The 25,501-nt window shown below is 53.2% G+C and overlaps 9 protein-coding genes and 1 non-coding gene across 10 annotated transcripts; 6 read left to right on the top strand and 4 right to left on the bottom strand.

The window, feature by feature from the left end:
* Positions 1-601: 601 nt before the first annotated feature.
* Positions 602-687, bottom strand: J4E86_000129. Its single transcript has one exon. It is a non-coding gene; the product is annotated as a tRNA-Tyr (tRNA).
* Positions 688-898: 211 nt separating this feature from the next.
* Positions 899-1,687, top strand: J4E86_000128 (uncharacterized protein; the record flags this gene model as incomplete). Its single annotated transcript, XM_051440705.1, has 1 exon — positions 899-1,687. One exon carries the CDS (start codon positions 899-901, stop codon positions 1,685-1,687), a length of 789 nt encoding a protein of 262 aa, XP_051306876.1.
* Positions 1,688-3,860: 2,173 nt separating this feature from the next.
* J4E86_000127 (uncharacterized protein) lies at positions 3,861-4,473 on the bottom strand (the record flags this gene model as incomplete). Its single annotated transcript, XM_051440704.1, has 2 exons — positions 3,861-4,358; positions 4,411-4,473. 2 exons carry the CDS (start codon positions 4,471-4,473, stop codon positions 3,861-3,863), a joined length of 561 nt encoding a protein of 186 aa, XP_051306875.1.
* Positions 4,474-7,323: 2,850 nt separating this feature from the next.
* Positions 7,324-9,009, top strand: J4E86_000126 (uncharacterized protein; the record flags this gene model as incomplete). The annotated part of the gene is made up of 1 exon (XM_051440703.1): positions 7,324-9,009. One exon carries the CDS (start codon positions 7,324-7,326, stop codon positions 9,007-9,009), a length of 1,686 nt encoding a protein of 561 aa, XP_051306874.1.
* A 1,410-nt stretch (positions 9,010-10,419) lies between these two features.
* On the top strand, positions 10,420-13,718 carry GDH1 (glutamate dehydrogenase (NADP(+)) gdh1; the record flags this gene model as incomplete). The annotated part of the gene is made up of 3 exons (XM_051440702.1): positions 10,420-10,763; positions 10,813-13,519; positions 13,572-13,718. The coding sequence occupies 3 exons, from the start codon at positions 10,420-10,422 to the stop codon at positions 13,716-13,718; spliced, it is 3,198 nt and encodes a 1,065-aa protein (XP_051306873.1).
* Positions 13,719-14,682: 964 nt separating this feature from the next.
* Positions 14,683-15,306, top strand: J4E86_000124 (uncharacterized protein; the record flags this gene model as incomplete). The annotated part of the gene is made up of 3 exons (XM_051440701.1): positions 14,683-14,710; positions 14,835-15,163; positions 15,226-15,306. 3 exons carry the CDS (start codon positions 14,683-14,685, stop codon positions 15,304-15,306), a joined length of 438 nt encoding a protein of 145 aa, XP_051306872.1.
* A 633-nt stretch (positions 15,307-15,939) lies between these two features.
* Positions 15,940-17,591, bottom strand: J4E86_000123 (uncharacterized protein; the record flags this gene model as incomplete). Its single annotated transcript, XM_051440700.1, has 3 exons — positions 15,940-16,774; positions 16,824-17,121; positions 17,204-17,591. 3 exons carry the CDS (start codon positions 17,589-17,591, stop codon positions 15,940-15,942), a joined length of 1,521 nt encoding a protein of 506 aa, XP_051306871.1.
* A 1,168-nt stretch (positions 17,592-18,759) lies between these two features.
* Positions 18,760-20,700, top strand: J4E86_000122 (uncharacterized protein; the record flags this gene model as incomplete). The annotated part of the gene is made up of 2 exons (XM_051440699.1): positions 18,760-20,196; positions 20,275-20,700. 2 exons carry the CDS (start codon positions 18,760-18,762, stop codon positions 20,698-20,700), a joined length of 1,863 nt encoding a protein of 620 aa, XP_051306870.1.
* A 147-nt stretch (positions 20,701-20,847) lies between these two features.
* J4E86_000121 (uncharacterized protein) lies at positions 20,848-22,417 on the bottom strand (the record flags this gene model as incomplete). The annotated part of the gene is made up of 2 exons (XM_051440698.1): positions 20,848-22,099; positions 22,155-22,417. The coding sequence occupies 2 exons, from the start codon at positions 22,415-22,417 to the stop codon at positions 20,848-20,850; spliced, it is 1,515 nt and encodes a 504-aa protein (XP_051306869.1).
* A 544-nt stretch (positions 22,418-22,961) lies between these two features.
* On the top strand, positions 22,962-23,912 carry J4E86_000120 (uncharacterized protein; the record flags this gene model as incomplete). The annotated part of the gene is made up of 3 exons (XM_051440697.1): positions 22,962-23,462; positions 23,561-23,594; positions 23,650-23,912. 3 exons carry the CDS (start codon positions 22,962-22,964, stop codon positions 23,910-23,912), a joined length of 798 nt encoding a protein of 265 aa, XP_051306868.1.
* Between the last annotated feature and the right edge of the window lie 1,589 nt (positions 23,913-25,501).

The raw sequence follows: 25,501 nt of genomic DNA, 5'->3' as shown, positions 1-25,501 counted from the left end.
GCGCGGAGGTAGCGGAAAGGTCATGATGACTTGGAATGCTCTAATCTGGCCGGACATAGGCGGAAGGACACTTACTGATGCGAGTAGACGGCCGTGGCCAGCCGATTGCGTGCAAGAACCCGGCTTGAGAGGATGTCGGATTGCCAATGTGAGCAAACACTCAGTGCGACAATGGAACAGGCAGCGCGACAGTAGTTGGCATCGAGGTGGCGCGTACGTTTGGTGTTTGATGCATGTTGCACAGCTGCCGGCTGGGCACACGTCGTCATCCCTGGTTCCAGACGCCGCGGGGACCTCGGCAGGCATGCGGCTCGCAACTTGGCTTCCAGGCACGGCCTGCAGCAATCGCACACCCACAACATGGGGAGGTTAGTCTTAGCTGTGGCTTGTTGCATGTCCCTGCCACTTCATGGTGGATCCAAGGTTCAGTCATCTGGTGAAGGGTGGCGTAGAGGACTGTGTCTGTTGTTTTCCGAGCCTACCACGACGCGCAAAAACACGGCTCCAGAATATAGCGGAATCATGTATCTGCTCGTGATCATCACACTAGCAAAAGAAGTGGTCTCTGCCACCTTCGCGACAAAACGCAAAAAAAGAACGATCTCCCCACCATGAGTCGAACAAGGGACCTTCTGATAACAGCAGATATTACAGTCAGACGCTCTAAACCAACTGAGCTACGGGGAGAATACTTCAATCGAAGTCGTGCTTGGTTTTTCGATGGAGAAATGGGCAACAATAACATTCATATTGCAACGATATCCGTCGGCTCTGATGCTTCCGTGCAAGTCAAACCCCTCTAGTTGGCGACCAATTTGCACCCTTCTCTCACCCGGCCCCACCACTGTTAGCTTTGCGATCCTTCAACCTGCGCCAACGCACAACAACGCCGCTAATCATGGCCGCGCCTGAGGAGGATGAGTGGGAGTACGAATACGACGAGAACGAGACAGAAGATTTCTACGTCCCGCTCGATTTGTCTAATGTCCCTGCAGCGCAGATACCCATGGTCTCGCAGGGCAGACCAGGTCATCCGACTCTGCTCAAGAGCCGATTGCGCGCACTGAATGCCGCTCGAGCTCAACCAGCCGAGTTCGCCGCCGACAGCAACGATGGACAAGAGACGGCAACCATGGGCGAAGTTCAAATCATTGGCCTACACACGCCAAACCCACTGGTCATGTACAACGGCCAGCTGCTGAGTTGCCATTGGACGTCGACCGTCGGAACCGACATGTTCTTCGTGAAGCCGAACGCGAACCCATCAACTCAATCAGACACGCTGCGATCTCTGCCGTCGGTCGACTTGTTAGCTCTAGGCTCCGCAAAGCTGGTAGCAAAGGTTGGACGTTTGCGACCGCGCGACGACCTCTTCGACGACGCTAGTAATACGCAACAGGCAGCGGAGGTCGCGTCTGCTGCAGACGGTAACCAGGGTACTACAACAAGCGTAAACAACATACCAGACGTTCAGCATTCCAGCAACGAAGAGGCCTCACCCGCTTCGTCGAGCTTCCTTGCCAGGCTGAATGAGGCCAAAGCCAAGAGAGGAGAGAAGTCGCGCTTGGCAATCTCGAAGACATCAGAGGGCTCGCGTCTGGTGGCGGAAAAGGCAACGACTGGCTCTGTCAATGCAAAAACTGGCGCCTCACAGACACATGGCGACTCGGTCATAGGCGGCACGTGAGATGTATGCGAAAGGCAATGGATAGCCGAAGGAGGTAGGACCACCACGTGCTACCTCATTCAAACAAGTCGCGAAGCACCATTGCGAGTTTGAAGGACTGTCTCAAAGCGTATGTCGACGACAGAAGATGGCTGGATAAACTCTAAGCGTAGTAGGATAAAGTGATATGCTGCAGTATCCGCAAGAGTGCTGTCACTGCGTAAGACCTACTTAGGTGCACTTGCCTCGTCGTCCACCAGTGTACCTGCCGCCAAAACGTAAGCTCGAGGCGCCTTCGTTCTAGACCGCACATGGCTACCTCTTCAGACTCCAATGGACTATCACATCGGTCACGTCTCCTCCACATTCTATTATCTCATACCTGATCTATCATCCTGCCCCCTACGCATACTCTACCTTTACTCATCCCGATGCAGCGAAAACTAGACAGACTGAGTGTCGGCATCATTCCAGAACAGCCTCTAGACATCACCGACACGTCCCTACACTGGCTGTTTGGTAAAGATGGTGGATACGTCACTCGGCTCAATGACGACTACGCTCAAGACACACCGAACGACAACATCCCATCTGCGAAATCAGAAGCAAGAATCACGAGAGAGATCGGAGACTGGATGCAGTCACAAGAGTGTGATGAGTTCTGGGCGCCTCGGGCGCGGCAGCCTCGTCGCGTTAGCAGCTCTGAGCCGGGGGCTGCTCTTCGAACTGACAAATACAGAAATTTCCAACTGCAAACCAACTACTCGAACAACTTCATGACGACAAAATCATGACAGACATCTCTCCAAGTAACATAGTCGCCTGCGAGACGATTCTCCAACTCATCGCTTTGCAGTTGCTAGCAGCGTGCTATACCCTCTCACCCCCTTCGAGCGCCAATCATATTCCACTGTTCCAGCAGCGCAAAGAGAGAAGATTCGTGACAGCCCTGCGGTCACATTCTCATCACCGGTATTCTCCAGCCGCCGGTCACCAAGCCCGCCCACCTTCCGAGACGGAATCTTGGCCTGGGCTTTATACGGGGCCTTCTACCGAAGAGAAGCTGGCGCAATACGTCAGTCAGAGGCGTAAGATACGCAAGCAAAGCAGCGATTATATACCACACTTCACTGCGAGCGGATGGACAGATGGGCCGCCAGCGATAACCACACGTGAAGACTCACGGAGCCCCTTATCACGAGAAAGCTCCAGCTCCTCATCTGAACCCGGGTTCTTCTCCAAACTGATATGTCAGGCAGCAGTACCGAAGAACTATCGGCGAAGACATGATACCATATTTTTTAATCGCACGACTTCGAAACAAAAGAAGCAAGAACGAACACAATTTGAGGACAAGCCGGACAATCGCGCGGAACGCCAAAAGATTAGTTCCCAGCCCGTTCAACGTATACCCTCGTTACATCGTCTCAGGCATACCCAGTCTGCTCTGTGCATTGAAGTAGAAGCAGACATAGAAGAAGAGATACCTGTCGAAAGCCCACATGACGGGAAGCGTCACCCCTCGGACCCGTCGATTGGCAGTATTCTTACCTACACCTTCCAAATCCCTGAGGTACGACGCACCTCTGTTACACCAAATTCCAACTGGGGCCCCGCTTCCTCGGAAGAGGGCATGATGCGTGCCTGCGGACGAGGAGATCTCATCGTCACACGGGACTATTTCGACGATGTGCCCGAGACGGCAGACAATGCACGTCACCAGCAGTCGAGGTGGAAGATACCTCATTGGCGCCACAAGCTTGGTGACTCTCCACCACTACCCGCCACTATGTCATCTACACAGCCCATAATTACCACACCAGCGGTAGATTACTTCGCCCAAGTCTATACCGAGAAGCACGTTACCCATCAAACTGACGATCCCGAGATCGCAGCAGAAGAACATAGCGATGCTGGTCCCGAAATCGAAGATGACCCAAGGCTACGGAAGATGCTAGGAAACATCGTGACTCCGTCTAGCGACGACGAATCCAGTGACAGTGATATGGAACGGACCAAGAAAAGAAAGGGCATCAAAGAATCAGATACTACAGCTTTTGAGGTTGCAGAACGGTTTCGAGACAAGACGGGAGATGGGTGGGAGCACACAAGAGTCAAAGTGCTTTGGTGATGCCACAGACGAACACATGGTATGCGCGTAGGTAGCTTGTCTAGACATTCGGCCCTTCCGGGTCTACCTGGGAGGCTTTGCTTCAGCGGCAGCTCTATACATCCTGTAGATATAAGTCGACCTCATGCCCAGAACAGGATTGTCAAAGTCGTTCTCCCTCTTCTCATGTAGCTTGAAGCCAACCTTTGTCAAGACATTCTGACTAGCTGCCAGCTCGGTATCTGTATGTGCCTCCGCGAAGTCGTACCTCGGTGCCAGCCTGTTCCTGTTGTTCCTCCCATCTCCCTCTATCCGTCCGTTGTTTGCCTTGCCATTGTATGTGCCTAGTCCGTAGTCTTCCGACACATAGTCTGCGATATCACGGCCCGAGTAATGCTCGAAGAACAAGGGCATGAACGCTTCCAACGCCTCGGTAGCGTACCCTCGTCCCCAGTATTCGGCGTTGAACATGTAGCCAATCTCTGGGGCGCGGACTGCTCCTATCAAGCCGATGACGTGCGGGCCTTCGTGTGGCGCTAGGAGGACGATTGCAAAGTTCCAGTTGCATTCAACCTGGTGACACTGTAGACGGTTAGCATACGTCCGGATGCATTATGTAGGGTAGTAGGCTTACACCTTGAATCCATGCTTTCGTGCCTTCGAGGTCATCTGAAGGTAGAAGAGACGTATGTTTCATCACTTCCGGATGCTTCCGCATCAACAACACGTCCTCTGCATCTTCGAGGCGCAACGGGCGCAGCAGCAGGCGTTCGGTCCTCGCGAATATCTGCGGGTCAACCACCACCATCGTCGCGAGCGTGCGGAACGAGAAAGTAATATCGAGCCATTGCCGGCTGTACTGTGCGCTGATTAAGACTCACATTGTGTCGTGTGTCATGTCATCAAGCTGTCGCTGTCGCTGTGGCCTGCGCTTGTGCCTTGCAGCACGCGTCAAGAGCTATTCCCTTTACAGACATGTAACGCCCATCTCCAAAACTCCAGCTGTTCAAACACACCGCATACAACCACACAACCAATCAAGATGGCGTCCTGAAGAGCGCTTTACATCATTTTCAAAGCTTCTTCGTCGTTTCCGGTCAGATCCAGCCTTTACCATGTCGAATTCAATACTTTCCGCTTCCGCGAAGGGAGCCACCTTTCTCATCCTCCTGCAGGTGGCTTCGCGGGCGCTGACGTTTGCTGTCAATCAGGTTCTGTTGAGGTTCCTATCACCAGAGCTATTGGGCGTGTCGGCGCAGCTGGAGCTGTTTTCCATCTCTGTGTTGTATTTTGCCCGCGAGAGTCTGCGCGTGGCGCTGCAGCGTCAGGCTCATGGGACGCAGGCTGTCGTCAACCTTTCGTATCTCGCTGTCTTTTTCGGCACGCCTCTGGCGTATCTTCTCGCGCTACTATGGATGCGTTCCGATACGCCAAACGTTCCGTACTTCATGGAGGCCCTGGTTGTGTATTGCCTGGCTACTTTCTTGGAACTGCTGAGCGAGCCGGCGTTTTCTGCTGTGCAGCAGAAGCTACTTTACAAGGTTCGAGCGTCGGCTGAGAGTTCAGCTACTTTGCTGCGCTGCGTTGGTACATGTGGCTCAGCTATCTTGGCTAGTCGAGCTGGCTTGGACATTGGGGTCTTGCCATTCGCTATCGGGCAGCTGGCGTATGCATTGGCTTTGCTTGTTGTGTATTCGTACAAAACGTGGCCTGTTGCAAAGACTGATGGCTTCTCGCTGTTCCCGGAAAGAGTACCATCCACTCAGGAAAACCCGACATTGATGAATTACTTCTCAGCTCCTCTGCTGCGACTGACTGCATCTCTTAGTCTGCAGTCAGCGCTGAAGTATGTTCTCACCCAGGGAGACTCTCTTCTCATTACAACGCTGGCATCTCTCGCAGATCAAGGCGCCTATGCGCTCGCTTCAAACTATGGAGGCCTCATTGCACGCATGCTTTTCCAACCCATTGAAGAAAGTAGTCGCAACATGTTCGCCAAACTATGCGCAAACGTAGAGACGTCAGCAACGGAGAAGAAGGATCTAAAGAAGTCGGACGAACAAAAGCAAAACCTTGCTCAAGCTTCTAGGGTATTGAGTACCATACTTCGACTCTATGGAATTATCTCCTTGTTCGCGGTTACACTAGGACCTGTACTAGCTCCAGTGCTTCTCTCCATCGTCGCTGGGAAAAAGTGGTCTGCAACCTCTGCTTCGCAGGTACTCTCCACGTATTGCTACTACATACCCTTTCTCGCTATCAACGGAGTCACGGAGGCTTTTGTAGCCGCAGTGGCAACCAACAAAGAGCTATACGCACAGTCCATTTCTATGGGCATCTTCTTTGCGCTCTTCGCGGGTAGTGCTTGGTTCTTCATCGGGCAGCTCGAGATGGGAGGCAATGGCGTGGTTCTTGCAAACACGGTCAACATGGGCTTGCGCATCGTCTGGAATACCTGGTTTATTGGCAGGTTCTTCGCGAGGAACGGCTCCGAGTTCAATGTACTCGAGACGTTGCCCTCACTTACTGCCGTGGCGCCCGCGGCTGTTATACCTACCCTGATGCGAATGAAGCCTGCAATCAGCTTTCTCGGACGGCTTGGAGTGCTTGGAGAGCTGATCAGTATGGGTGCAGTGGGTGGTGTCTACGTCTTGCACGTTCTTTTCTTCGAACGGCAGTTTCTCGTCGACTGCTATCGCATGCTCCGGCCGTCGCGGTCTGCTCAGCCACCCACGAAGTCGACTTGATCGAAGACTGGATGCGGAAGAGTTGGCCATACAAAGCATGATTCGCTTCCGACTTTGGAGATGCCGATTGCCGTCTTTCAGCCCTCACAGCGCCCTTTGATATCTCTCGCGCCCTTCTGCAGTGCGCAACAGGCAGTCAATTCTATCTCTTCCATGATATATCTGGGTTCCCATTACTGTTTAGTCGGCTGAGTCTATGGCTGACCGGATTGTTGTTGATTCTGGCTCGACATCATTTGACTTTTCCTTCCCAGAATTGACGGAATGTAACGAACAGCAAAGGCGATACCTTCGACCACACTGCTCGGCGCTTAAGTGACAAGACCGATACCGCAACCTGGATCTCCACAGCGCCTTCTACCGTCGTCGCGGCCGCGGTCATCGAACGTTCCTGCCAAAGTCTCTGTCCTACCTACCCCTCGCATGATTGGTCGCGATTGCTAGCGCCATATTCTTCCTCCATGCAGGTAGTGGGGACCCCCGCAACGTCATCGCGAACACAGAAAGTCAGCCCAGAAAATACTTCACATCACAAGACACTGCTGTAACAACCTCTCAAGTAATCTGGGGGTAATAGAAACTACCTTCAGAAAGCTGGGGGTAATCAATATCACTCTTGCATAAGGCGGGACACAACAGCGCCGCTAAGGAGTTTCCTGGGGGTAAGAGAAACTAAGTCTCGAACTGGAACCGCGTTAATCACGCCATCAAAATTCTACGGTTCGCACCGTTTCTTCCGCTTACCTCTTGGCTGACATCTGGGGCACCAATCGCAAATCCGGGGAACCTGCACTACCAAAATGGTCACGACAGACGAGTCAAGACACCTCCATGGGTTGGTTGACATGGGGAGCAACGGGATCCGCTTTTCGATCACCGACCTGGCGCCCGCGACGAGTAGGCTGTTGCCGACTGTGTACCTGGATCGGGCAGCAATTTCGCTCTACGATGCGCAGTACGAAAATGGCCAGGTGGTGCCGATACCAGAGCCGACTATCAAACAAGTGGTCAAGTCACTATTGCGCTTCAAGAATACATGTGAAGATTTTGGAGTACCCGAGAAGCAGATTCAGATTGTAGCTACTGAAGCTACTCGGAGAGCCAGCAACTCTGGAGACTTCCAAAGCAAGATCAAGGATGCTACTGGCTGGGCTGTACAACTCTTGTCGAAGGAGATGGAAGGCCGGATTGGAGCTTTCGGTGTAGCGAGCTCCTATCATAACCCGATTGGACTCATGATGGACCTTGGTGGAGGCTCTACACAGATTAATTGGATGATCCCGTCACAGCGCGGCCAAATTGACACATGCGAGAAAGGAAGTGCAAGCCTACCATACGGCGCGGCTGCCCTCGCGAAGAGGCTCGAAGAAGCAGGCTCTCCTGATAGCGATGCATTCCGGACGTTCGAAAGCCAAGTCATTGCGGACCTTAAAGCTGCGGTACAATACATAGAGGTACCACAGCAGTTGCTGGACCGCTCACAGTTACCCGAAGGTCTCTCGCTTTACCTGTCTGGAGGCGGCTTCCGAGGCTGGGGTTTTGTACTCATGTCGGAGCATGCGATTCAGCCATATCCCATACCCATCATCAATGGATTCCGGACGACCAAGGACGCGTTTCACGACACTCAGGCTGTACAAGCGGCGGTGCAAAGAGAGGATACACCCGACATCTTTCGAGTCTCGGCCCGCAGAGCAAGTCAGGTTCCAGCAGTTGCTTTCCTGGTGAACTGCTTGTCCAAAGCACTGCCGAGCATCAAAGATGTGTATTTCTGCCAAGGCGGTGTGAGGGAAGGCATGTACTTCTCAGAGATGTGGCTCACGCCCAGTCCGTTGTTCGAAACTACGATGAGATACGCTAAGCCATCGAGCGGGGAGTTTACTGCGATATTGCAGGAAGTCAGTACCCCTCCGCCAACAGCGTCTCGTCAAGAACTGTTCAACTACGAGATGCAGAGAGCTTTTGGGCGTGCTATGTTTGCACACATGGGGCAAGTCAAGGACCTCCAAGCTGGAGCTGCGCTCCGAAGTACAACGACCGGTTTGTTCTCTTCTGCACATGGTTTGACACACGAAGACCGCGCGATACTTGCCATCTTCCTTTGCGAGCGCTACGGTGGCTACAGTTCTATCAGTCCAACAGAGCAGGACTTCTACCGCCGAATGCTGCAGCTCGTGCCAGAAGACTTGCGATGGTGGTGTATGTTGCTTGGCCGCGTTGCTGCAGTTCTGGCCAGCGTTTATCCTGCGGGTCTGATACGAGAGAAGAGGGTGAAGATTACTTCCCAGTGGACAATGACGAAGAAAGAAAACGAGAAACTGTGTATCGATTTCAAGTTTACCAAGGAGCCGGACGAACTCGATGAAGGGCTTCATGCAGCGCTCAAAAAGGTGGAAAAGGCAGGGAAGAAGAAGAACTGGATAGGAGGACACGGCTACAAAGTGCTTCTGACGATCAACGGCAAGGAGTTTGGTGAGGATAACTGAGAATACCCAATGTTCTGAACCCTATTATGTGATTAGATAGTCTAGATGCCAGCTCGCACGAAAATAGCACTGTGGCGAGGATCGTGAAATCCAGACTTTGTAATCGCCATGGCACTGCAGCTGACACGAAGCATCGTGACATGGAGAGCGGTGTATTACGACGGCTTCACTGGTCGTGCAATGGCCATGGCTCGGAAGCGACGGGCATCGTGACCTGCTGTCCGCGGGCTGGATGACCCTTCGCCTCATGACCGACCACCGGAACTCCTGGAAGACGTGGCCTGTAACGCCCGGACTGGCAGCACGTGCAGCAGACAAGCCAGTCCCAGGAGGCCCCATCAGTCATGGAAACCGTTTGGAGACGGCGCCAAGGATCGTGAGTTCAATTCTGCAGGACGCGTAGGTGGGGATGCGAGGTGAGGAGGCACTAATGCGGCGGCCTTGACGGCGCTCCTCATTGCGCGCGCATATGGTGCAATAGCTCATGCAGTCAAGGCCAGGTTTCGGTCGGCGGATTGAGGAAAACTCTGATGCGGCTTTTTTGCAGGTCATGTTCTTGGAGCACTGCGAGCACCGGCTTGGTGGCCCCGTTTCTAATTACGTGAAGTTTGCCCAGGTGGGCGCTGCGGTGCAGGCGCTAGCGGCTGCACATTCTGGGGAAGCTTGACTCGGCTTTCCGCGGTTGAGTTCAGGTACGCCGCTGCCGAGCCTCCAACGACCATGAGACAAGACGTGAAAGGTTATAAAGATGACGGGCGCCCGCTTTCGCTGCTGGGGCACTGACCGGACCCTCTTTGCAAGCCTCATTCTACTCTACTATTCTTACTCCCGCATCTTACCTTGATATCGGCAGACCAGGGTGTTGCTGTTGCACCGCCAGGTACCTCGAAGATTGCAGCGTCGTACTAGCAGGGTCGCTGTCACTCACGTCTTGACTGGCATCGGATGCATTAGACGGGTATACGGACTACTGCACATCTACCTGTACACAAACTGCCATCCCGATTCCCCAGGGCAGGATACAGAAGAGCGGTGGATCATCTGTCCAATTGCCTGTACCATCGTTATCCGAAGCGGTGATCGACGGCTGCGGCTCGTTGGTTGTACTAGGAGGTAAGCTAGCGTTCCTGCGTCATGGCAATTACGATGCCCGAAATAGCGGTGCATCGTATTTGTCGGATGCACTGAATCGTCGACTAACGAGCCCTTCTTTTAGTGTTTTGCGAGCTCAAGGCTTGGGTTCTGCCCCTCTATCATCAAGGGCCCCACTATTGCCCGATCGTCCAAACTTCGTGCGCTTTATCATCACGCCTGACGCGTCTCACCGAGCACGCAATTCAAATAGCATTGTCTCAATCGCTATAACAGCACCTCGCTGAAGACCACACACCCCAACTGCACACGCCCAGCATGGCTTCCACACCGATTGAAGCCGTCAATGGCCTCGCACCCCAGCACAAGCAGCTCGAGCAGCTTCTCCATACTCCAGACCGCCGACCCTCACCTCTTCCCACACATTTGAGCGCCCCGGGCTCAGGAAGCTCAACACCTCGAACAATCCCACAGGAAGGCTCGGGCGGCTCCGGATATGTTGCACCCGTGTTCGAGGGCAAGGCCCAGCAGATGGAGGCCGTTATGGACGGCGTTGAGGAGAAGGGCTTCATGCCTCCAGAGCTCGTAGAGTCAGAAACCAAGTGGTTCTACAACGAGCTGGGCATTGACGACATGTACTTTGCCACCGAGACGGTAGAAGCGTAAGAGTGGCTTTCAATCTTCCCGGAACTACACTAACAGAGGTTACAGAATCATCAGCCACATCCACTCGCTCTACGCCGCGAAGGTCGCCGCATACGCCAGAGACGACAAGCGCCTCGAGATCCGGCTCGACAAGGAAGCCGCGGATCACGCTGTATACATCGATACCAGCAGACCCGGTGTGTCCGTCATTGACGGTCCTCAGTACGAGCAGCGTCTGGGCAAGAAGTACTTGGCTGTATCCAAGCCTGGCCTCGCATACCGCGTAGAGAGCTTCCGCTCGGAGAGCCCGCTGCCTGGAAGCGACGACCAGCAATTGCGATGCTACTTCGTCTACCAGTGCGACTTTGTCGACCCCAACCCCAGCGAGACAGAGACCAACATTGAGAAGATTGGTGACAAGCGTTTCCTGCAGAAGGCGACTGAAAACACAAAGGTCATCTACCAGCAGATTCTCCAAGTCGCTGTAGAGCGTACTGGTCCCGTCATTGACCATTTCGACATCGAAGGCTCAAGAGACAAGCGCCTAGTCGTCGGCTTCAAGCGCGGAAGTGCATTGGGTCTTTTCAGTGCCTTGAGCGACTTGTACCATTACTACGGCCTGACTACCTCGCGAAAGTATGTCGAGCAGTTCTCCAACGGCTACACTGTCATGTCTCTCTACTTGCGCCCGCTTCCAGGAGCTGCCGGTGCCAAGCACCCACCGATTGAAGCCTCGATCCACCAGATCACCAAGGAGGTTTCGTTGCTCTACTGTCTTCCGCAGAACAAGTTCCAGACGCTCTTTGCTACGAGCAGACTGAGTCTACAAGAGACCATCTACGCACACTGCGTCTGGGTCTTCATTACCCACTTCCTCAACCGACTTGGAAGCGAATACACTGCTCTGTCGGCTATTCTGGACCCAGAGAACAGTGTACATGCCGAGTTGCTATCTAAGCTGAAGCGCCGGCTACGTGCCGAGACCTTTACCGCGGACTACATTTACGAGATCATCATGACCTACCCGGAACTGGTTCACACCTTGTATCTGCCATTCGCTAAGACTCACTACGTCCAGACTCGGGGTCAAGAGGATGACTTCCTACCAACTCTGAGTTATCTCCGCCTCCAGGTCGACAAGGTCCAAACAGATGCGGAACTGACCGACACCATTAACAAGGCTGTTGTCAACGACCACCACGAGATGGTGATGACTGCTTTCCGTGTCTTCAACCAGTCAGTGCTGAAGACCAACTTCTACACTCCCACCAAGGTCGCCATCAGCTTCCGCCTAAATCCCAACTTCCTACCCTCCACAGAATACCCCCAGCCGCTGTACGGAATGTTCCTCGTCATTGGCTCAGAGTTCCGTGGTTTCCATCTTCGCTTCCGCGACATTGCCCGTGGTGGCATCCGTATCGTCAAATCTAGGAGTCAGGAGGCATACTCCATCAACGCGCGCTCCATGTTTGACGAGAACTACAACCTCGCAAACACGCAGCAACGTAAGAACAAGGACATCCCAGAGGGTGGCTCCAAGGGTGTCGTTCTCCTTGACTTCAAGCACCAGGACAAGGCCCGGGGCGCTTTTGAGAAGTACATCGACAGTATCCTCGATCTTCTCCTGCCTCCTACCAGTCCTGGTATCAAGGATCCTATTGTCGATCTCCACGGCAAGGAGGAGATCCTCTTCATGGGTCCCGACGAGAACACTGCTGATCTCGTCGACTGGGCTACTGAGCATGCGCGTGCTCGTGGTGCGCCATGGTGGAAATCTTTCTTCACTGGAAAGAGCCCCAAGTTGGGTGGTATCCCTCACGACCGATACGGCATGACAACTCTGTCTGTCCGCGAGTACGTCTTGGGTATCTACCGCAAGCTTAACCTCGACCCCAGCAAGGTCCGCAAGCTGCAGACAGGTGGCCCCGATGGTGATCTTGGCTCGAACGAGATTCTGCTCAGTAATGAGAAGTACGTTGCTATCGTTGACGGTTCCGGTGTCTTGGTCGACAACAACGGAATCAACCACGAGGAGCTGGTACGTCTAGCCAGGGAGCGCAAGATGATTAACCACTTCGATGCTTCGAAGCTTTCGTCAGAAGGCTACCGTATTCTGGTCGACGACACCAACAAGCGACTACCGAACGGAGACCTCGTGTACAACGGCACAACCTTCCGAAACACGTTCCATCTTCGCAGCGACATGCACTACGACTCCTTTGTTCCATGTGGTGGCCGACCTGAGTCCATCGATCTGTCAACCGCCAACAAGCTCATTGTCGACGGCAAGTCGGTGATCCCTTACATTGTGGAGGGTGCAAACCTGTTCATCACCCAAGACGCTAAGCTTCGCCTTGAGAAGGCTGGCTGCATTCTGTACAAGGATGCTTCAGCCAACAAGGGTGGTGTTACTTCTTCCTCGCTCGAGGTCCTTGCATCGCTGGCATTCGACGACGAGAGCTTCCTTAAGCATATGTGCGTCGGTGAAGATGGCCAGGCACCGGAGTTCTACAACAACTACGTTCGGGAAGTGCAGAAGACTATCCAGAACAACGCGCGTCTTGAGTTCGAGGCCATTTGGAGGGAACACCAGGAGACTGGTCAGCCTCGCAGCATTCTCAGCGACACCCTCAGTACCGCGATCACAAAGCTCGATGAGGAGTTACAGAACACCGAGCTGTGGAAGGACGTTAAGTTCCGGGAATCGATTCTCAAGGAGGCGTTGCCGAACATCCTACTCGAGAAGATCGGCCTCGATAAGATTATCAAGAGAGTAAGTTACAACCAATACTGCGCAGTTGAAGCATGGACTAACAGGCATACAGGTACCCGACAACTATCTACGTGCTATTTTCGGAAGTTACCTCGCCAGCCGCTTCGTTTACGAGTACGGTGTATCAGCCAGTCAATTCTCTTTCTTCGATTTCATGAGCAAGCGCATGGCAAAGGGTAGCAACTCAGCTACTCGCTAGAAGGCTGTCATGAGTATTGGGCATGAGCGTCAGAGCTCGCACGGCGTTTGGGCAAGGGATCAAAAGTTATCTGAGGTTTAAACATATGCCCCGACCATGGACATGGGCGGCGCTTAGGGATCCCATAGAATGGGTGCTGACACGGGCGGCTATTTAGCTGTACGAACGAATGATAGATGAATACAAGTGCTAAAATTCATTAGCCTACTACAAAAATGTTCAGACACGCGTTCATGCCTGTAACCTTTTTCTCGCGGTCGTGACAGACCATCATGGTAATACGGTAGCCCCGGAGAGAGGGAGAGCGGTGTGTTGCGAGGTAGGCAGGCACACACCTCAAGCAGCAAAAGGCTGCGAATCCGACTAGACTTTCAAAGCCCAACAGCCTGATCAGGAAGCTCCCATATGATACGAGCAGGTTTAGCGGATCGCTCATTGGCCCAGCTGACCTTGCCATGTGTTGTTGTGATGAGACACGTCCTCCGTCTCGCTTGAGAGTTTAAAGTGCGAGCTTCCCCCGCCCGTTCTGACCTCGACCCTCCCACTTTCTACAACACCAATCTTGTCGCGTCCGCACACCACACCCAGGATACTGTCGCCGATAGCTGTGAGTAAGTCGCCTCCTTCCTTTCCTTCCGTTTCTGTACTTATGAAGCGCAAATATCTGTGCGATCGCCTGCTTTTTTGCGCTTCCACGAGCCACGTCGGCGGCATGGCAGCAGGACTTCGCGCGCGTTTTGCACAACGCGCTTTTTCTGCCTTCTTCTTGTGTATTTCTTGATCGCCTGCGTCTCCTCAATATGTTTCTTCACTTTTGATAGCATAGCTTCTTGGGAAGCCTCGCATCTCGCGCACTGCTTCCAAATTACGCGGCACGCGTACTAACCTGTCATCCAGCTTCGACTCACCACTCCACGCACTACAATAACACTCAAAACTACTCGAAACCTTCAGAACAAGCAAGATGGCCGCTACTACACGCGCGAGAACTGGTAAGCTTTCCCCCTTCTTCCACAAGCTCGGCACACGCATACAGCCCTGCACTGCCCCAACCACGCCTCCATACGCGAACACCTCTTCTCAGCCAAGCAGCAAAACACTAACCTCTTCCCAAAGGCAACTCCAAGCCCCGTCTCGTCCAGCAAATCGAAAACGCTGTCGCGCCCACAAAACGCAGCACGACCACCAAAGCCAACACATCCAAGCCCCGCACCAGCAAAGTAGCCTCTGGCCGCGTCACCAAGCCCAAAGCCACCACGACGACTACCACTACTAAGAAGACGACTACGACTAAGCCTAAGGCCGCTGCTGCACCAAAGAAGACAACCGGCCCCAACGTCAAGACAGTCAAGAAGCCGAGGACCAAGACGGAGAAGGTTGTTGATAAGGTTGTTGGAAAGGCCGAGAAGATTGTTGGTGATGTGGAGGGTAAGCCGGGAAAGAAGGTAAATTATCCCCCGTATTTGTTAATCAGAGACACGTCAGCTAATGCTCCTTTTCTTTCCAGGCCGCAGGCACCGCCAAAGCACGAGGCACAGACTCGACGACCAAGCGCGCCGCACCGCGGACTCGGGGCGTAAAGGCCTAAGAACAAGAAGCTCTTTATGCGTTCTGCTGTGTACAACATGCTCGGGGCGTAGGCATCGGTTCATCTGTTGTGCACCCGCTTTGCTTGCGTCATGACATGCCACCGTGTCCAGCACGAAGAGGACAGGGTGTATTGGTATCGCCTCTGTTTCGCTCATTTCTTACGAGTCACGATGAGCCCGTTTCTTTTCTTTCGTTTCCTCCACTGTTGCTGTTCGGAAAGTGTATGATAAGATACCCAGGCGTTTTTGATACGACTTGTTAATTAGACAATGAGGGTTGGTACTATACAATGTTTTCCGGAGACTGAGGATGATCTTGGGCTCCTGTGACATTGAGAGATGCCATGTTTGCTTCTCGATAAGACGACGTGATGCTGGCAGAAAGTTAAAGAATAGATGCAGATATATCCAGAAGACTTCATGGTATTAACAGCAGGGTGGTGTATCTTGACGGGTATACTAGACAACGACAGTACATCGCAAAGCACTAAGCTTAGCAGACTAAACAGAGCAAGAGAGCGACATGCACATCGAAGAAACGCGAACGCTCATACATCGTCAACCTCCAATGCTTCTGTACGCATTCCCCATCCACTAATCCGTCACCCCGTCACTCCATCCACACCCGCGCCCTACCTAAAGACAACCTTGATCTCCTTAGCCGGCTGCAATACAATATCCGCATGCATCCCCGGATCCGCTCCACCCATCTTGTTCTCCACTGTCTGAAACCTCTGGAACAATCTAACAAGCGTATACCCCATCTCGGTAAGCGCAAACTGTTGGCCAATGCAGATCCTAGGCCCGCCGTTGAACGGCACATAGGTCCACGTCTTCGGGTTCCAGTTGTCCCATCGATCAGGCGCGAAGACCGAGGGCGGAGGGAAGGAAGCAGACGTGGGTGGGTACAAGTCTTCGCGGCGCTGCATGACGAGGGTTGAGTAGCCGATTGGTGTGCCGGCGAGGATGCCGATGGGTTGCGTGCCGTCGGGTCCGCCACCTACGGGAAGCGTGGTGTCCTTAAGGGCGAGGCGGATGTTGTATGGGACGACGGGGTAGAGGCGCAGGGTTTCGTTCAGGATGTGTTGGAGGTATTTCATGTTCTTCAGGTCTTCGTAGGTGGGCTGGCGCTCTGGGCCGACTGTCTGGAGAATCTCCTGGCGTAGCTTGGCGAGTATGGTCGGGTCGATGGATAGGTGGTAGATTACCCATGTTAGGGTGCACGCGGTTGTGTCGCGGCCTGCTAGGAGGACAGAGACGAGTTGGTCGCGGAGCATATCTCGGTCGCGTGTGTATCCTGCGATCGCGTGGAGGAATGTGTAGCCTTCGTCGTGGTTCGTCTTCTTCTCGAGTTCTTCTGGGGAGAGTGCGAGGGCGCGGTCGATGAAGGGGTTGACGAAGTCGTTGATGATCTTAATCGAGTCGTAGAAGCCCAGGTATTTGCGAGGAATAAGCCAGTTTAGAGGTCTATGTGGTATCAGTAACAAGCTTGATGTGCTGGAGTAAGTCTACGTACCCGATCTTAGACACGAAGCTCTGTATACGCTGAGCGTTGTAGAACGCATCCGCGAAGACTGTTTGTGGCTCGTCCAGACTGCCTACACTCTGGCCCAGGAGGAAATGTGTAGCGGCATCCAACGTGTACCTGAACATCATATCAAGCGTATCGATCTCCTCACTCTCGGCGATCTTGGACATGAGGATTTGAGTGTGCTGTTCGAAGATATCGATGTCGCTGAGGCGGTCCTTGACGAATTGCGGTCGGATCAGCTGGCGTGAGTTGTGCCATAGTTGCCCATCGGTAGTGAAGATACCTACGCGAAAGTCAGTAATCGTCCGTTTATTCGGTCTGATGCGGCGTAGTTGCCCTGGGACCCCACTCTCTGGTGTACGTACCGTTGCCTAAGAAGGTGTGCCAGTCTTTCCTGAACTGCTCTCCCTTGCCGTAGTCCTTGAATTGTGTAGCAAGAATAGCCTTGATGTTCTCGGGGTCTGCGGTCAGGACCACGCGCTCGCCAACGCCAGCCTCAATTGTGTATCGCCCTGGACCGCACCACTTGTTGAACATGGCAACCCATAGCTCGTACGACCTGTCTTTCAGAGCATGTGTGACAACTTCGTATGCCATGTCAACGCCATACGGGAAGTATGTCTTTCGGACTGGCGCTCGAGCGCCCAGCTTGCGGATTCGCGCATCGGTGTTGATCTGCTGGATGAGCCTGTAGCCGATGTACAGGACAACGGCGGCGCCGAGGAGGTAGGGAGTCGAGAAATAGTTCGTCATGTCCGTGAGCTCGGTCGCGATTCGCGACTATGCGTCTAAGACGGATGGCGCTTCGCAGGGTATTAGCACCGCATATATGGTGGCATTCACATGGAAGAGAATGCGCTATGAACGCCGAGTGGACTACCGGCGGGTAATCGACCTACCCTAAAGCTCTCGGATCGACAAGAAAGCCAAGTTTTGACAGCTGCCTGGAGACGTGAAGAGCATTGGTGCCGCAATGCTAAACTTTCTTCATGGCACACGAGCTTGCTGCCTCCCGTCGTGGTGCAATCAGAGCGTCGTGTGCTCTTGGGACACCTCGGCTTGACATCTGAAAGCCCCCGTGCCGCAAGACTCGCAATTTTCGACGTAAAGGGAGCAATGCTAAGGGCTCGCGTAGCTGTCGTGCGCTCATGCGCATCCCTGATGCCCTGCAAAAGCGGGGAAGAGCGATCGAGATAGCTGGACCATGTGGGGATGGTGGGAGCATCGTGGCCGCTCGGACGAATTCTGGAAGACTTGGAGCTCCGACCACCTTGCTGTTGTCATACTGGACAGCATACAAAGCAGGAGACGGTACATTCGTGACTGGCGAAGATTCAGCTACTTGCTTGCGGGAAAACATGCGACGCGTATACCTCCTGTCATCTTGTCGCTGATCGCCCAATTTGCCGAGTCGGCTGCATCTTCCCGTCATCATCAACCCGCGGACAACCCCAGAAGATCATGCGATGTGGAGGGCGTGGCACAGGTGGCACATTATAGCAGCTTGGAACTTAAGTTGGAGCTGATAAAGTTTCGACGAAGAGGAGGCTGACGGCTGAACGCCCGCACGTCATCGTACCTTTTGCTCGAGTCCACGGTTTGCCCCGCTTCAGGGTTAGCTCGCATTTGTCGAAATCTCCAGTCAAGGACCGCGATACTGCCACAAGGTTACGACTTGCTTATCTCAGATCAGGTCTGTATACTCTACTGGCATCGATATATTATCATCCGTTGCAACCGCCGGGAATACCGCAGGAGCTTACGCTTCGAGAAACCATTCGGAGCATCCGGATCGGGCCTACATAGGTATAATTCCTTGCGCCAGTCTTCGCTCTTATACATAGCTTGCAATCCACTCGTATCTTCTCTCCTATTCAACGATCTTTTGACTCTTTCAATCTTGATCTGATCTCTTTGCATCATGAAGCCTCTTACATGTACTACACTATCTCTTCTCATATCCTCAGTAGCAGCCATTTGGCCTGTACCTGTCTCACATGAATATGGCGATACTGTTCTTTTCATCGCAAAAGATGTACCATTCTATTGGTATGAACCTGGCGCAAGAAATGTAGGCTCAATCATGGATCAGATCCCTTTTCTCTTCGGGTTGAATTCTAACCAAGTTCCATACGCACAGGACAGCAGCGATCTGAAATTACGCACGCAATACACGGGGCCGGTACCTAGCGAAAAGTCCGAAACAGCCACGGGAGAAGGCATCACCAGCGACGACATTGTTGTGTACGCTATCAATTCTACATGGGCAACACTCTTTCAAACCAACTTTTACCCATGGAAGTTTCACCCTAGAGACTGGGATGAGCCGTCTCCAACCCAGTCGAATACGTCATACATCTCTCGCGTCGACGTCAAAGTGCTCAAAACCGCCGACTCTAATGTCACCAAGCCACTAGCTGGGGAGGTTGACGAGTCCTATCGTCTGACCTTGACAAAAGAGGGGGTTGCAAGCATCAGCGCAAACACCAGCGTAGGGATAGCAAGAGGCTTGACAACATTCTCTCAGCTCTTCTACGCACACTCCGATCAGCAGCATGTATACACACCCTTGGCACCTGTTCAAATTACCGACAGTCCGAAGTTCCAACACCGCGGCATCAACCTTGATGTGTCACGTAATTACTTTTCCACAGCCGACATCAAACGACAGATCGACGCTGCTGCCTACAACAAGATGAACAAATTCCACCTGCACGTAACAGACAGCCAGTCCTGGCCCTTGGAAATACCGTCTATGCCCGAGCTATCGGCCAAGGGAGCATACCGACCCGATCTAGTCCTCACGGCCGACGACTTCGCGATGATACAACGCTACGCCGCGCTTCAAGGCGTAGAAATGATCACCGAAATCGACATGCCAGGCCACACCTCAAGCATACATTACAGCTTCCCAGAGCTGATAGCTGCGTTCGGCATCCAGCCAGACTGGAACACATACGCCGCCTCTCCACCCTCTGGCACATTGAAACTGAACTCGCCCGCTGTCTACGATTTCCTAGAGAAGCTCTTCGATGATGTACTACCTAGAGTGTCTCCGTACTCGACGTACTTCCACACTGGTGGTGATGAAGTGAACAAGAACGCGTATTTGTTTGATGACACGGTCAAGAGCAATGATTCGGCTATTCTGCAGCCGCTCATGCAGAAGTTTGTTGATCGGAACCATGACCAGGTGCGCGCCATGGGACTCACGCCTGTGGTGTGGGAAGAGATGCTGCTGGAGTGGAACCTAACACTCGGTTCCGATGTACTCGTGCAATCGTGGCAGAGCGACGAAGCAGTTGCACAAATTGTGTCAAAGGGACATAAAGCTATAGTTGGGAATTACAACTATTGGGTAAGGCGAAGCTCCTTTCCCCCTCGTTCACTGGCTCGTCCAGAAGGGAATTTGCGTGCGCTAACAAACACAAAACAGTACCTCGACTGCGGCAAAGGCCAATGGCTGAACTTCTACCCCTCCGTCAGCGCGCAATACTACCCCTACCAAGACTACTGCGCCCCCTTCCACAACTGGCGACTAATCTACTCGTACGACCCGTTACACGGCGTTCCTGCGGAGAACCAGCATCTCGTCATCGGCGGCGAAGCGCACATGTGGGCCGAGCAAACCGATCCCGTCAATGTCGATAGGATGATCTGGCCCCGTGCTGCGGCTGCGGCGGAAGTACTATGGTCGGGTGCCAAGGACGAGATGGGTCAGAACAGGAGTCAGATTGATGCGGCGCCCAGGTTGAGTGAGATGAGAGAGAGATTGGTGGCCAAGGGGATTGGGGCGGAGCCGATTCAGATGCCGTATTGTACTATGGAAGGGAATGTATGTTCATTGGGTAATCTTGGTTAAGGTATGATGTGTAGTGTGGAATCTTGGAGTGAGAATGGTAGTCGGTAAATATTGAGAACGTCGAGATGCATCATACATATTGCAATCTTTCTTTCTCCAACGCCAGGCGCCCTACATGCCCTCATGTTCTTGGTGAACGGTATGTCATCAGAATTCCATGGCATCGGCACCTTCCTCCCTTTCCCTCTTCAGCGCTGGTTTGTCCTCGTCCACTAAGCCCGCTACAAACCGTCGGAAGTAGTCTACGTACGGCTTCAAGCTCGTCTTCTCCCAATCCTGTATCTTCTTATCTGTTTCTTCGCCTGACCAATCGTCGATCTCCTGGAGTAATTGTGTCACTGTCGGTACACTCAACGGATCAAAATCCTCCACGGTCCTCGTGTCGATTGGAACACAGACACGTCCTGTTCCGGGGTGGATTACGAATGGCGACTTGAGCAAATGGTTGAGTTTCTTGGAGACTTCGGCGTCGAGACGGGGGTATGTGTATTCTAGGATGATGTCTTGCTTGGCTTCGAGAAGGTCTTTGGGCGTCTTTGACAAGGCGCCAGATTTGGCTAACGCGTCAATGTCGGCCCATTTCGATGCGCTGGGGCGGGAGGGCGCAGAATCCCACTTCTTCTTTAGTGCTGCTCTGAGCGTGGGGTCTGGGATGAGGTCGAGGAGGTGCGCGGACTTTTCTTCCGTGGCCCAGGGATCTTGTTCAGCGAGGATGGAGGTCTGGAAGTGCTCTTTCAGGATAGCCAGACTGCGCTCGAGATGAGGATGTAGAGGTCGTCGCGCGTTGACCTTCTTGCCGCCCTGGTCTCCTCCTTTGAGTAGTTCGAGATAGCCGGCTACGGAGCGGCGCTTTTGGTCGTCCATTTCTCGTGCGCGCTTGTCGCAAACCCAGGCGTGGGCTCCTCGACGACCAGAATACACCCAGAGGATATGTTTGAAGCCAAAGTCTTCCCGTAGAGCAACATCGATGGTCTTGATGGCCATTGTGATGAAGCCCCAGCACTTGAGACAGATGCTCGCACCCGTGCAACATGTTCTGATGTCGTCGTAATCCGTCATATCGATATCAAAGACCAGCTCTTTCATCAAAGGACGGAACGAGCTCGCTTTCCGCAGTGTTTTCCTATCTCTCGGGTTTGTGCTGTACATGGGACCGATTTCGAAACGAGAAGGCAGCATGTTTATGCATTGCTTCCGCAGGAGATCGGCTGTTAGGAAAGATTGATATCGTAGGTATGCGTCGTTGGGTAGGGTGAAGGCGAATTCGCGGTGTGCAAAGTCGTTGCTGGGTGTTGCGGAATGGTTGAGCCATTGGAAGAGGGGACGGAAGGGGAACAGGCGTTGGTAGAATGCGCGCATGACGTCTGGGTCGGAGAAGGAGGATTTCGATGTGATCTTGCTGTATCGGTGTCAGCAAGTGTTATGAATACATTGTGTCGGTAGGTGGGGCGTACATTGGTGCGGGTTGCGAGGCATCCTCCTGCGACGTAGGTGCTGGCGCGCTCGAAGGAAACTCTTCGTCTGAATCTTCATCGTCGAAGAGCTCCTCGAGGTTTACCTTGGGCTTCTCTACCGCGGTGGCTGTGGGTGCGTCTTCCATTGCAACATCTTGCGTCTCCGGCTCGGGTTTGATAGCATCCGTCTGGGACACTGTCGCTGAGGACTCCGCTGCGGGCGTCGATTCCGGCGTAACTGAGTGCGGCATCTCGGAAGTCATGCGATTGGATTTGGAGGTGTATGTTGTGAGGACGCGGATGCTGGGGGTGAAGGAGTTGGCCGACGCGTTCGCGTATAGTGGTCGCGGGCGCGTTTGGGCTGCAGGGATACCCTTGTCCGCCGTCCCTCGTTCCTTCCCCATCCGTGTAACCATCGCTCGTCATATCGCGTCAAGTCGAGCAAACATTCTCCACATTGCTCAAACCCCACCTGGGCAGGGCATGAACTGCGACAGTACTCACAGTGCGGAAGATGGCGGAGGAGGATACTGTGTCCGGAGAAGGGTGGATCTCAGATGATAGCAGTTTCTATGTTAAGTTTGGACACCTCAAGCTCATCTCCATATGTGACTGACGGTGGATTTAGGTGACGAGGATGAAAAACAACACCAATCAAAAAAGTGTGAAAGCTTCAAGACCGGGCCTTTCTGGCGCGCACATGCTAAAGACCTGAACACAATCGCGGCTGCTGCAAGAACATCAGCACCACCGTCAGATGGAGCTGTGTCAGACAAGCAACCTGCGGTAAAGGCTAATACCTTCGACATGTCGGGTCTCGATCGCCAAGCTATGGAGCAGGAGCGATTGGCAAGACAAGGCAAGCGAAAGCGAGAGCCCTCACCTGTGCCGGCCTCGAACCTTGAACTGTTCAATCCTTTGGAAGGACAGGATGATGCGTGGCAGCTAGGCGAGCCTGTTGATGACTTTGTCAGGCGACTTCCTCCATATACAACCTCCATCTCTACATGTCCCTGGATCTGGGCTGCTAATCCGTATCGCAACCCTCGCGACAAGTCACCTTCGCCACGTGTTCAAGACTTTACATCGCGTGGCACGGAGTTGCTTCAACAGTCGCTCCAGACCCGCCGCGACATCCAGAAAGAAGGCGCGAAGGGGCCTAGGGGTATGGTCACTAAACAGCTCCTCCAAGAGAGCAAAGCTCTACAAGAACGGATCTCAGACCTTGCAAAGGACACGCATGTTCTGTCCGGAAAGGCAAGTTCCATTAGCTGCCCGATTATTCACTTCTTCCGATCACTAACTGGTGTTAGTGGATGTTGTTCCCCAAAGCTGTGGAAGTTGCTCGGGTCTGGAAGCAAGTTGTCGCGAATGTGATCGATAATCGACTTGGCTGTACCTGCAAGGTGGCCACAGACGACGGCAAGGACGAGCGACTAAGTAAGTTTGACGTACGACAGGTAGTGCACAACTACTGACGAAATACCCTCCATAGTCTGTGTCTACACAAAGGACTTCCTGGACGCTGACGATGTACTGCGAGTACTCCATGAGCTTGAGACCATGGGTCTCATCAACGTCGGCAGGACCATTTACTACAAACCAGACGCCTACACTTATCTGGATCTCAGACGCGAGACGGCTGCAGAATATGGACTCCAAGCCAGTCTTTACAACTCACGAACTCTGTTGGCAGCTAACAAAGTGTCGAAGCCATCCTCGTTCCCGCAGAAGAAGCAGTTGACACTGAAGAAGTGAGGTTGGGTGTACATCATTAGCTGCTAGGCTGCTTGGGGACGGGGTCATCATATTCAGCTAGCGAAGCTCTCAAAGAAGCTACAGGTGTTGCTGGCCCTCCCTCATAAGTCACACAAACCAGCTTACCAATATTCGTTGAACCGCTTTGAGCTGATCTTCCCACTTGCCTGCCGTTCTGAATGTGGCAGCCAGTGCATGAATATTACAGGCACCGTTCACAGACAAACAAGTACGCGTCAGACATGCAGTTATGCCTGTCGACGCTGATCACCGAGCCGCTGTCGGACGCACGTCAATCAAGAAAAGAACTGAACGGGTCTGCAGCCTACATCAACATAAAAACCTACAAGATAGGTGACCTGGCGTCGATGTAGGCTCTAGGCCTGTTTAGTTTTTATCTGGTATGAGGTGGACGCAGCAGCCCGTTTGACATGCCGGCTAGGACCATTGCGTACCATGCTGAGCAACAGGCCTTGAATCACCCGGGCAAACGTAAGCAAAACTTGTCTGCGGCGTTGAAGCGCAGCTGCAGGGTCCTTACCGCTACTCCGAGTACACTGAGTTGCCCGTAGGCGCACGCAGCCAATGTAGAGGCAGTTCGGCCCATCGTGCCTGCAGAGCCTGCCGGTGGCCAGAGCGAGTCGAGAGCAGCGATCGTCTTTGCGACGTCCGTCGTGTTGGCGCGCTACTGAAAATTCCAGAAACCGAGAGGCGTCGAGTTTTCGTTACTCGATAGTTACCCTGAGGACAGGGCTTCAGTGCCGTAGTTCGCCGCTTGCGATAGACGACTCACACTGACGATCATAGCATGACAGAACATCGGACCCCCCCGAAACCACAGTATGACCGTCTCTTCACATCTATACATATCCTCGCATTTCGAGGTCTCAGTAAAATGTCCAGGTGTAGTCGCGCTTGCTTGGACGAAGTAGGTGGAAGAACGGCACCAGCATGACCCGGGCGCGTTCGGGTTCTCGGTTGATAATATGGCTGTCGGCCAGCCCCGAACAGTCAGGGCGTTCGCATTGGACTAGTCAACGGCTGGCCTCAGTCTTCGGCGCATCGTATTTCCTTTACTCGATTTCTATCGAGTAATGGGAAGGTCGTGTTGGGAGGTACGCTGGCTGACATATGCTTAGCTTCTCCGATGGAATCGGGCCTTACTCCGATGTCTTCGAACTCGCACCTTCTATGCCAACGAGCGTTTCATGACAAGAGTGTGTTTCCATCTCCAATCTTTACGCAAACCGTGAAGAAAGCAGTGAATAAAATATCACAGAGGCCCTGGGTCTCAGATTCTAGAAGTATGACGCTCCGCCGTTGACCCTGCGCTAGTCTGAGGGCTCTAATCGCGCGATCTACTGTGCGCCTATCGCGTGCAGCAATACCCTTGCAGCTGCTTATCAGTAACACATGCACGTCCCCCAACACCATCCACAACGTGCAGCAACACGTCTAGGAAGTTTACCGATTCCAACGCTCTACCCAGTCTTCGGAAAATTAATCTTCGAGCAACGATGACTGAGAAACAGCTCATGATGCGCGCCCAATAGAGACAGCAAATATCTCACATGCCCGATCTTGAGAGA

The sequence above is a fragment of the Alternaria arbusti genome (genome assembly GCF_024043155.1).
Source record: "Alternaria arbusti strain BMP 1465 chromosome Unknown scaffold_1, whole genome shotgun sequence".
Classification (NCBI taxonomy): domain Eukaryota; kingdom Fungi; phylum Ascomycota; class Dothideomycetes; order Pleosporales; family Pleosporaceae; genus Alternaria; species Alternaria arbusti.
The sequence above is the reverse complement of the archived record's forward strand: the minus strand, read 5'-3'. Positions and strand labels throughout refer to the sequence as shown.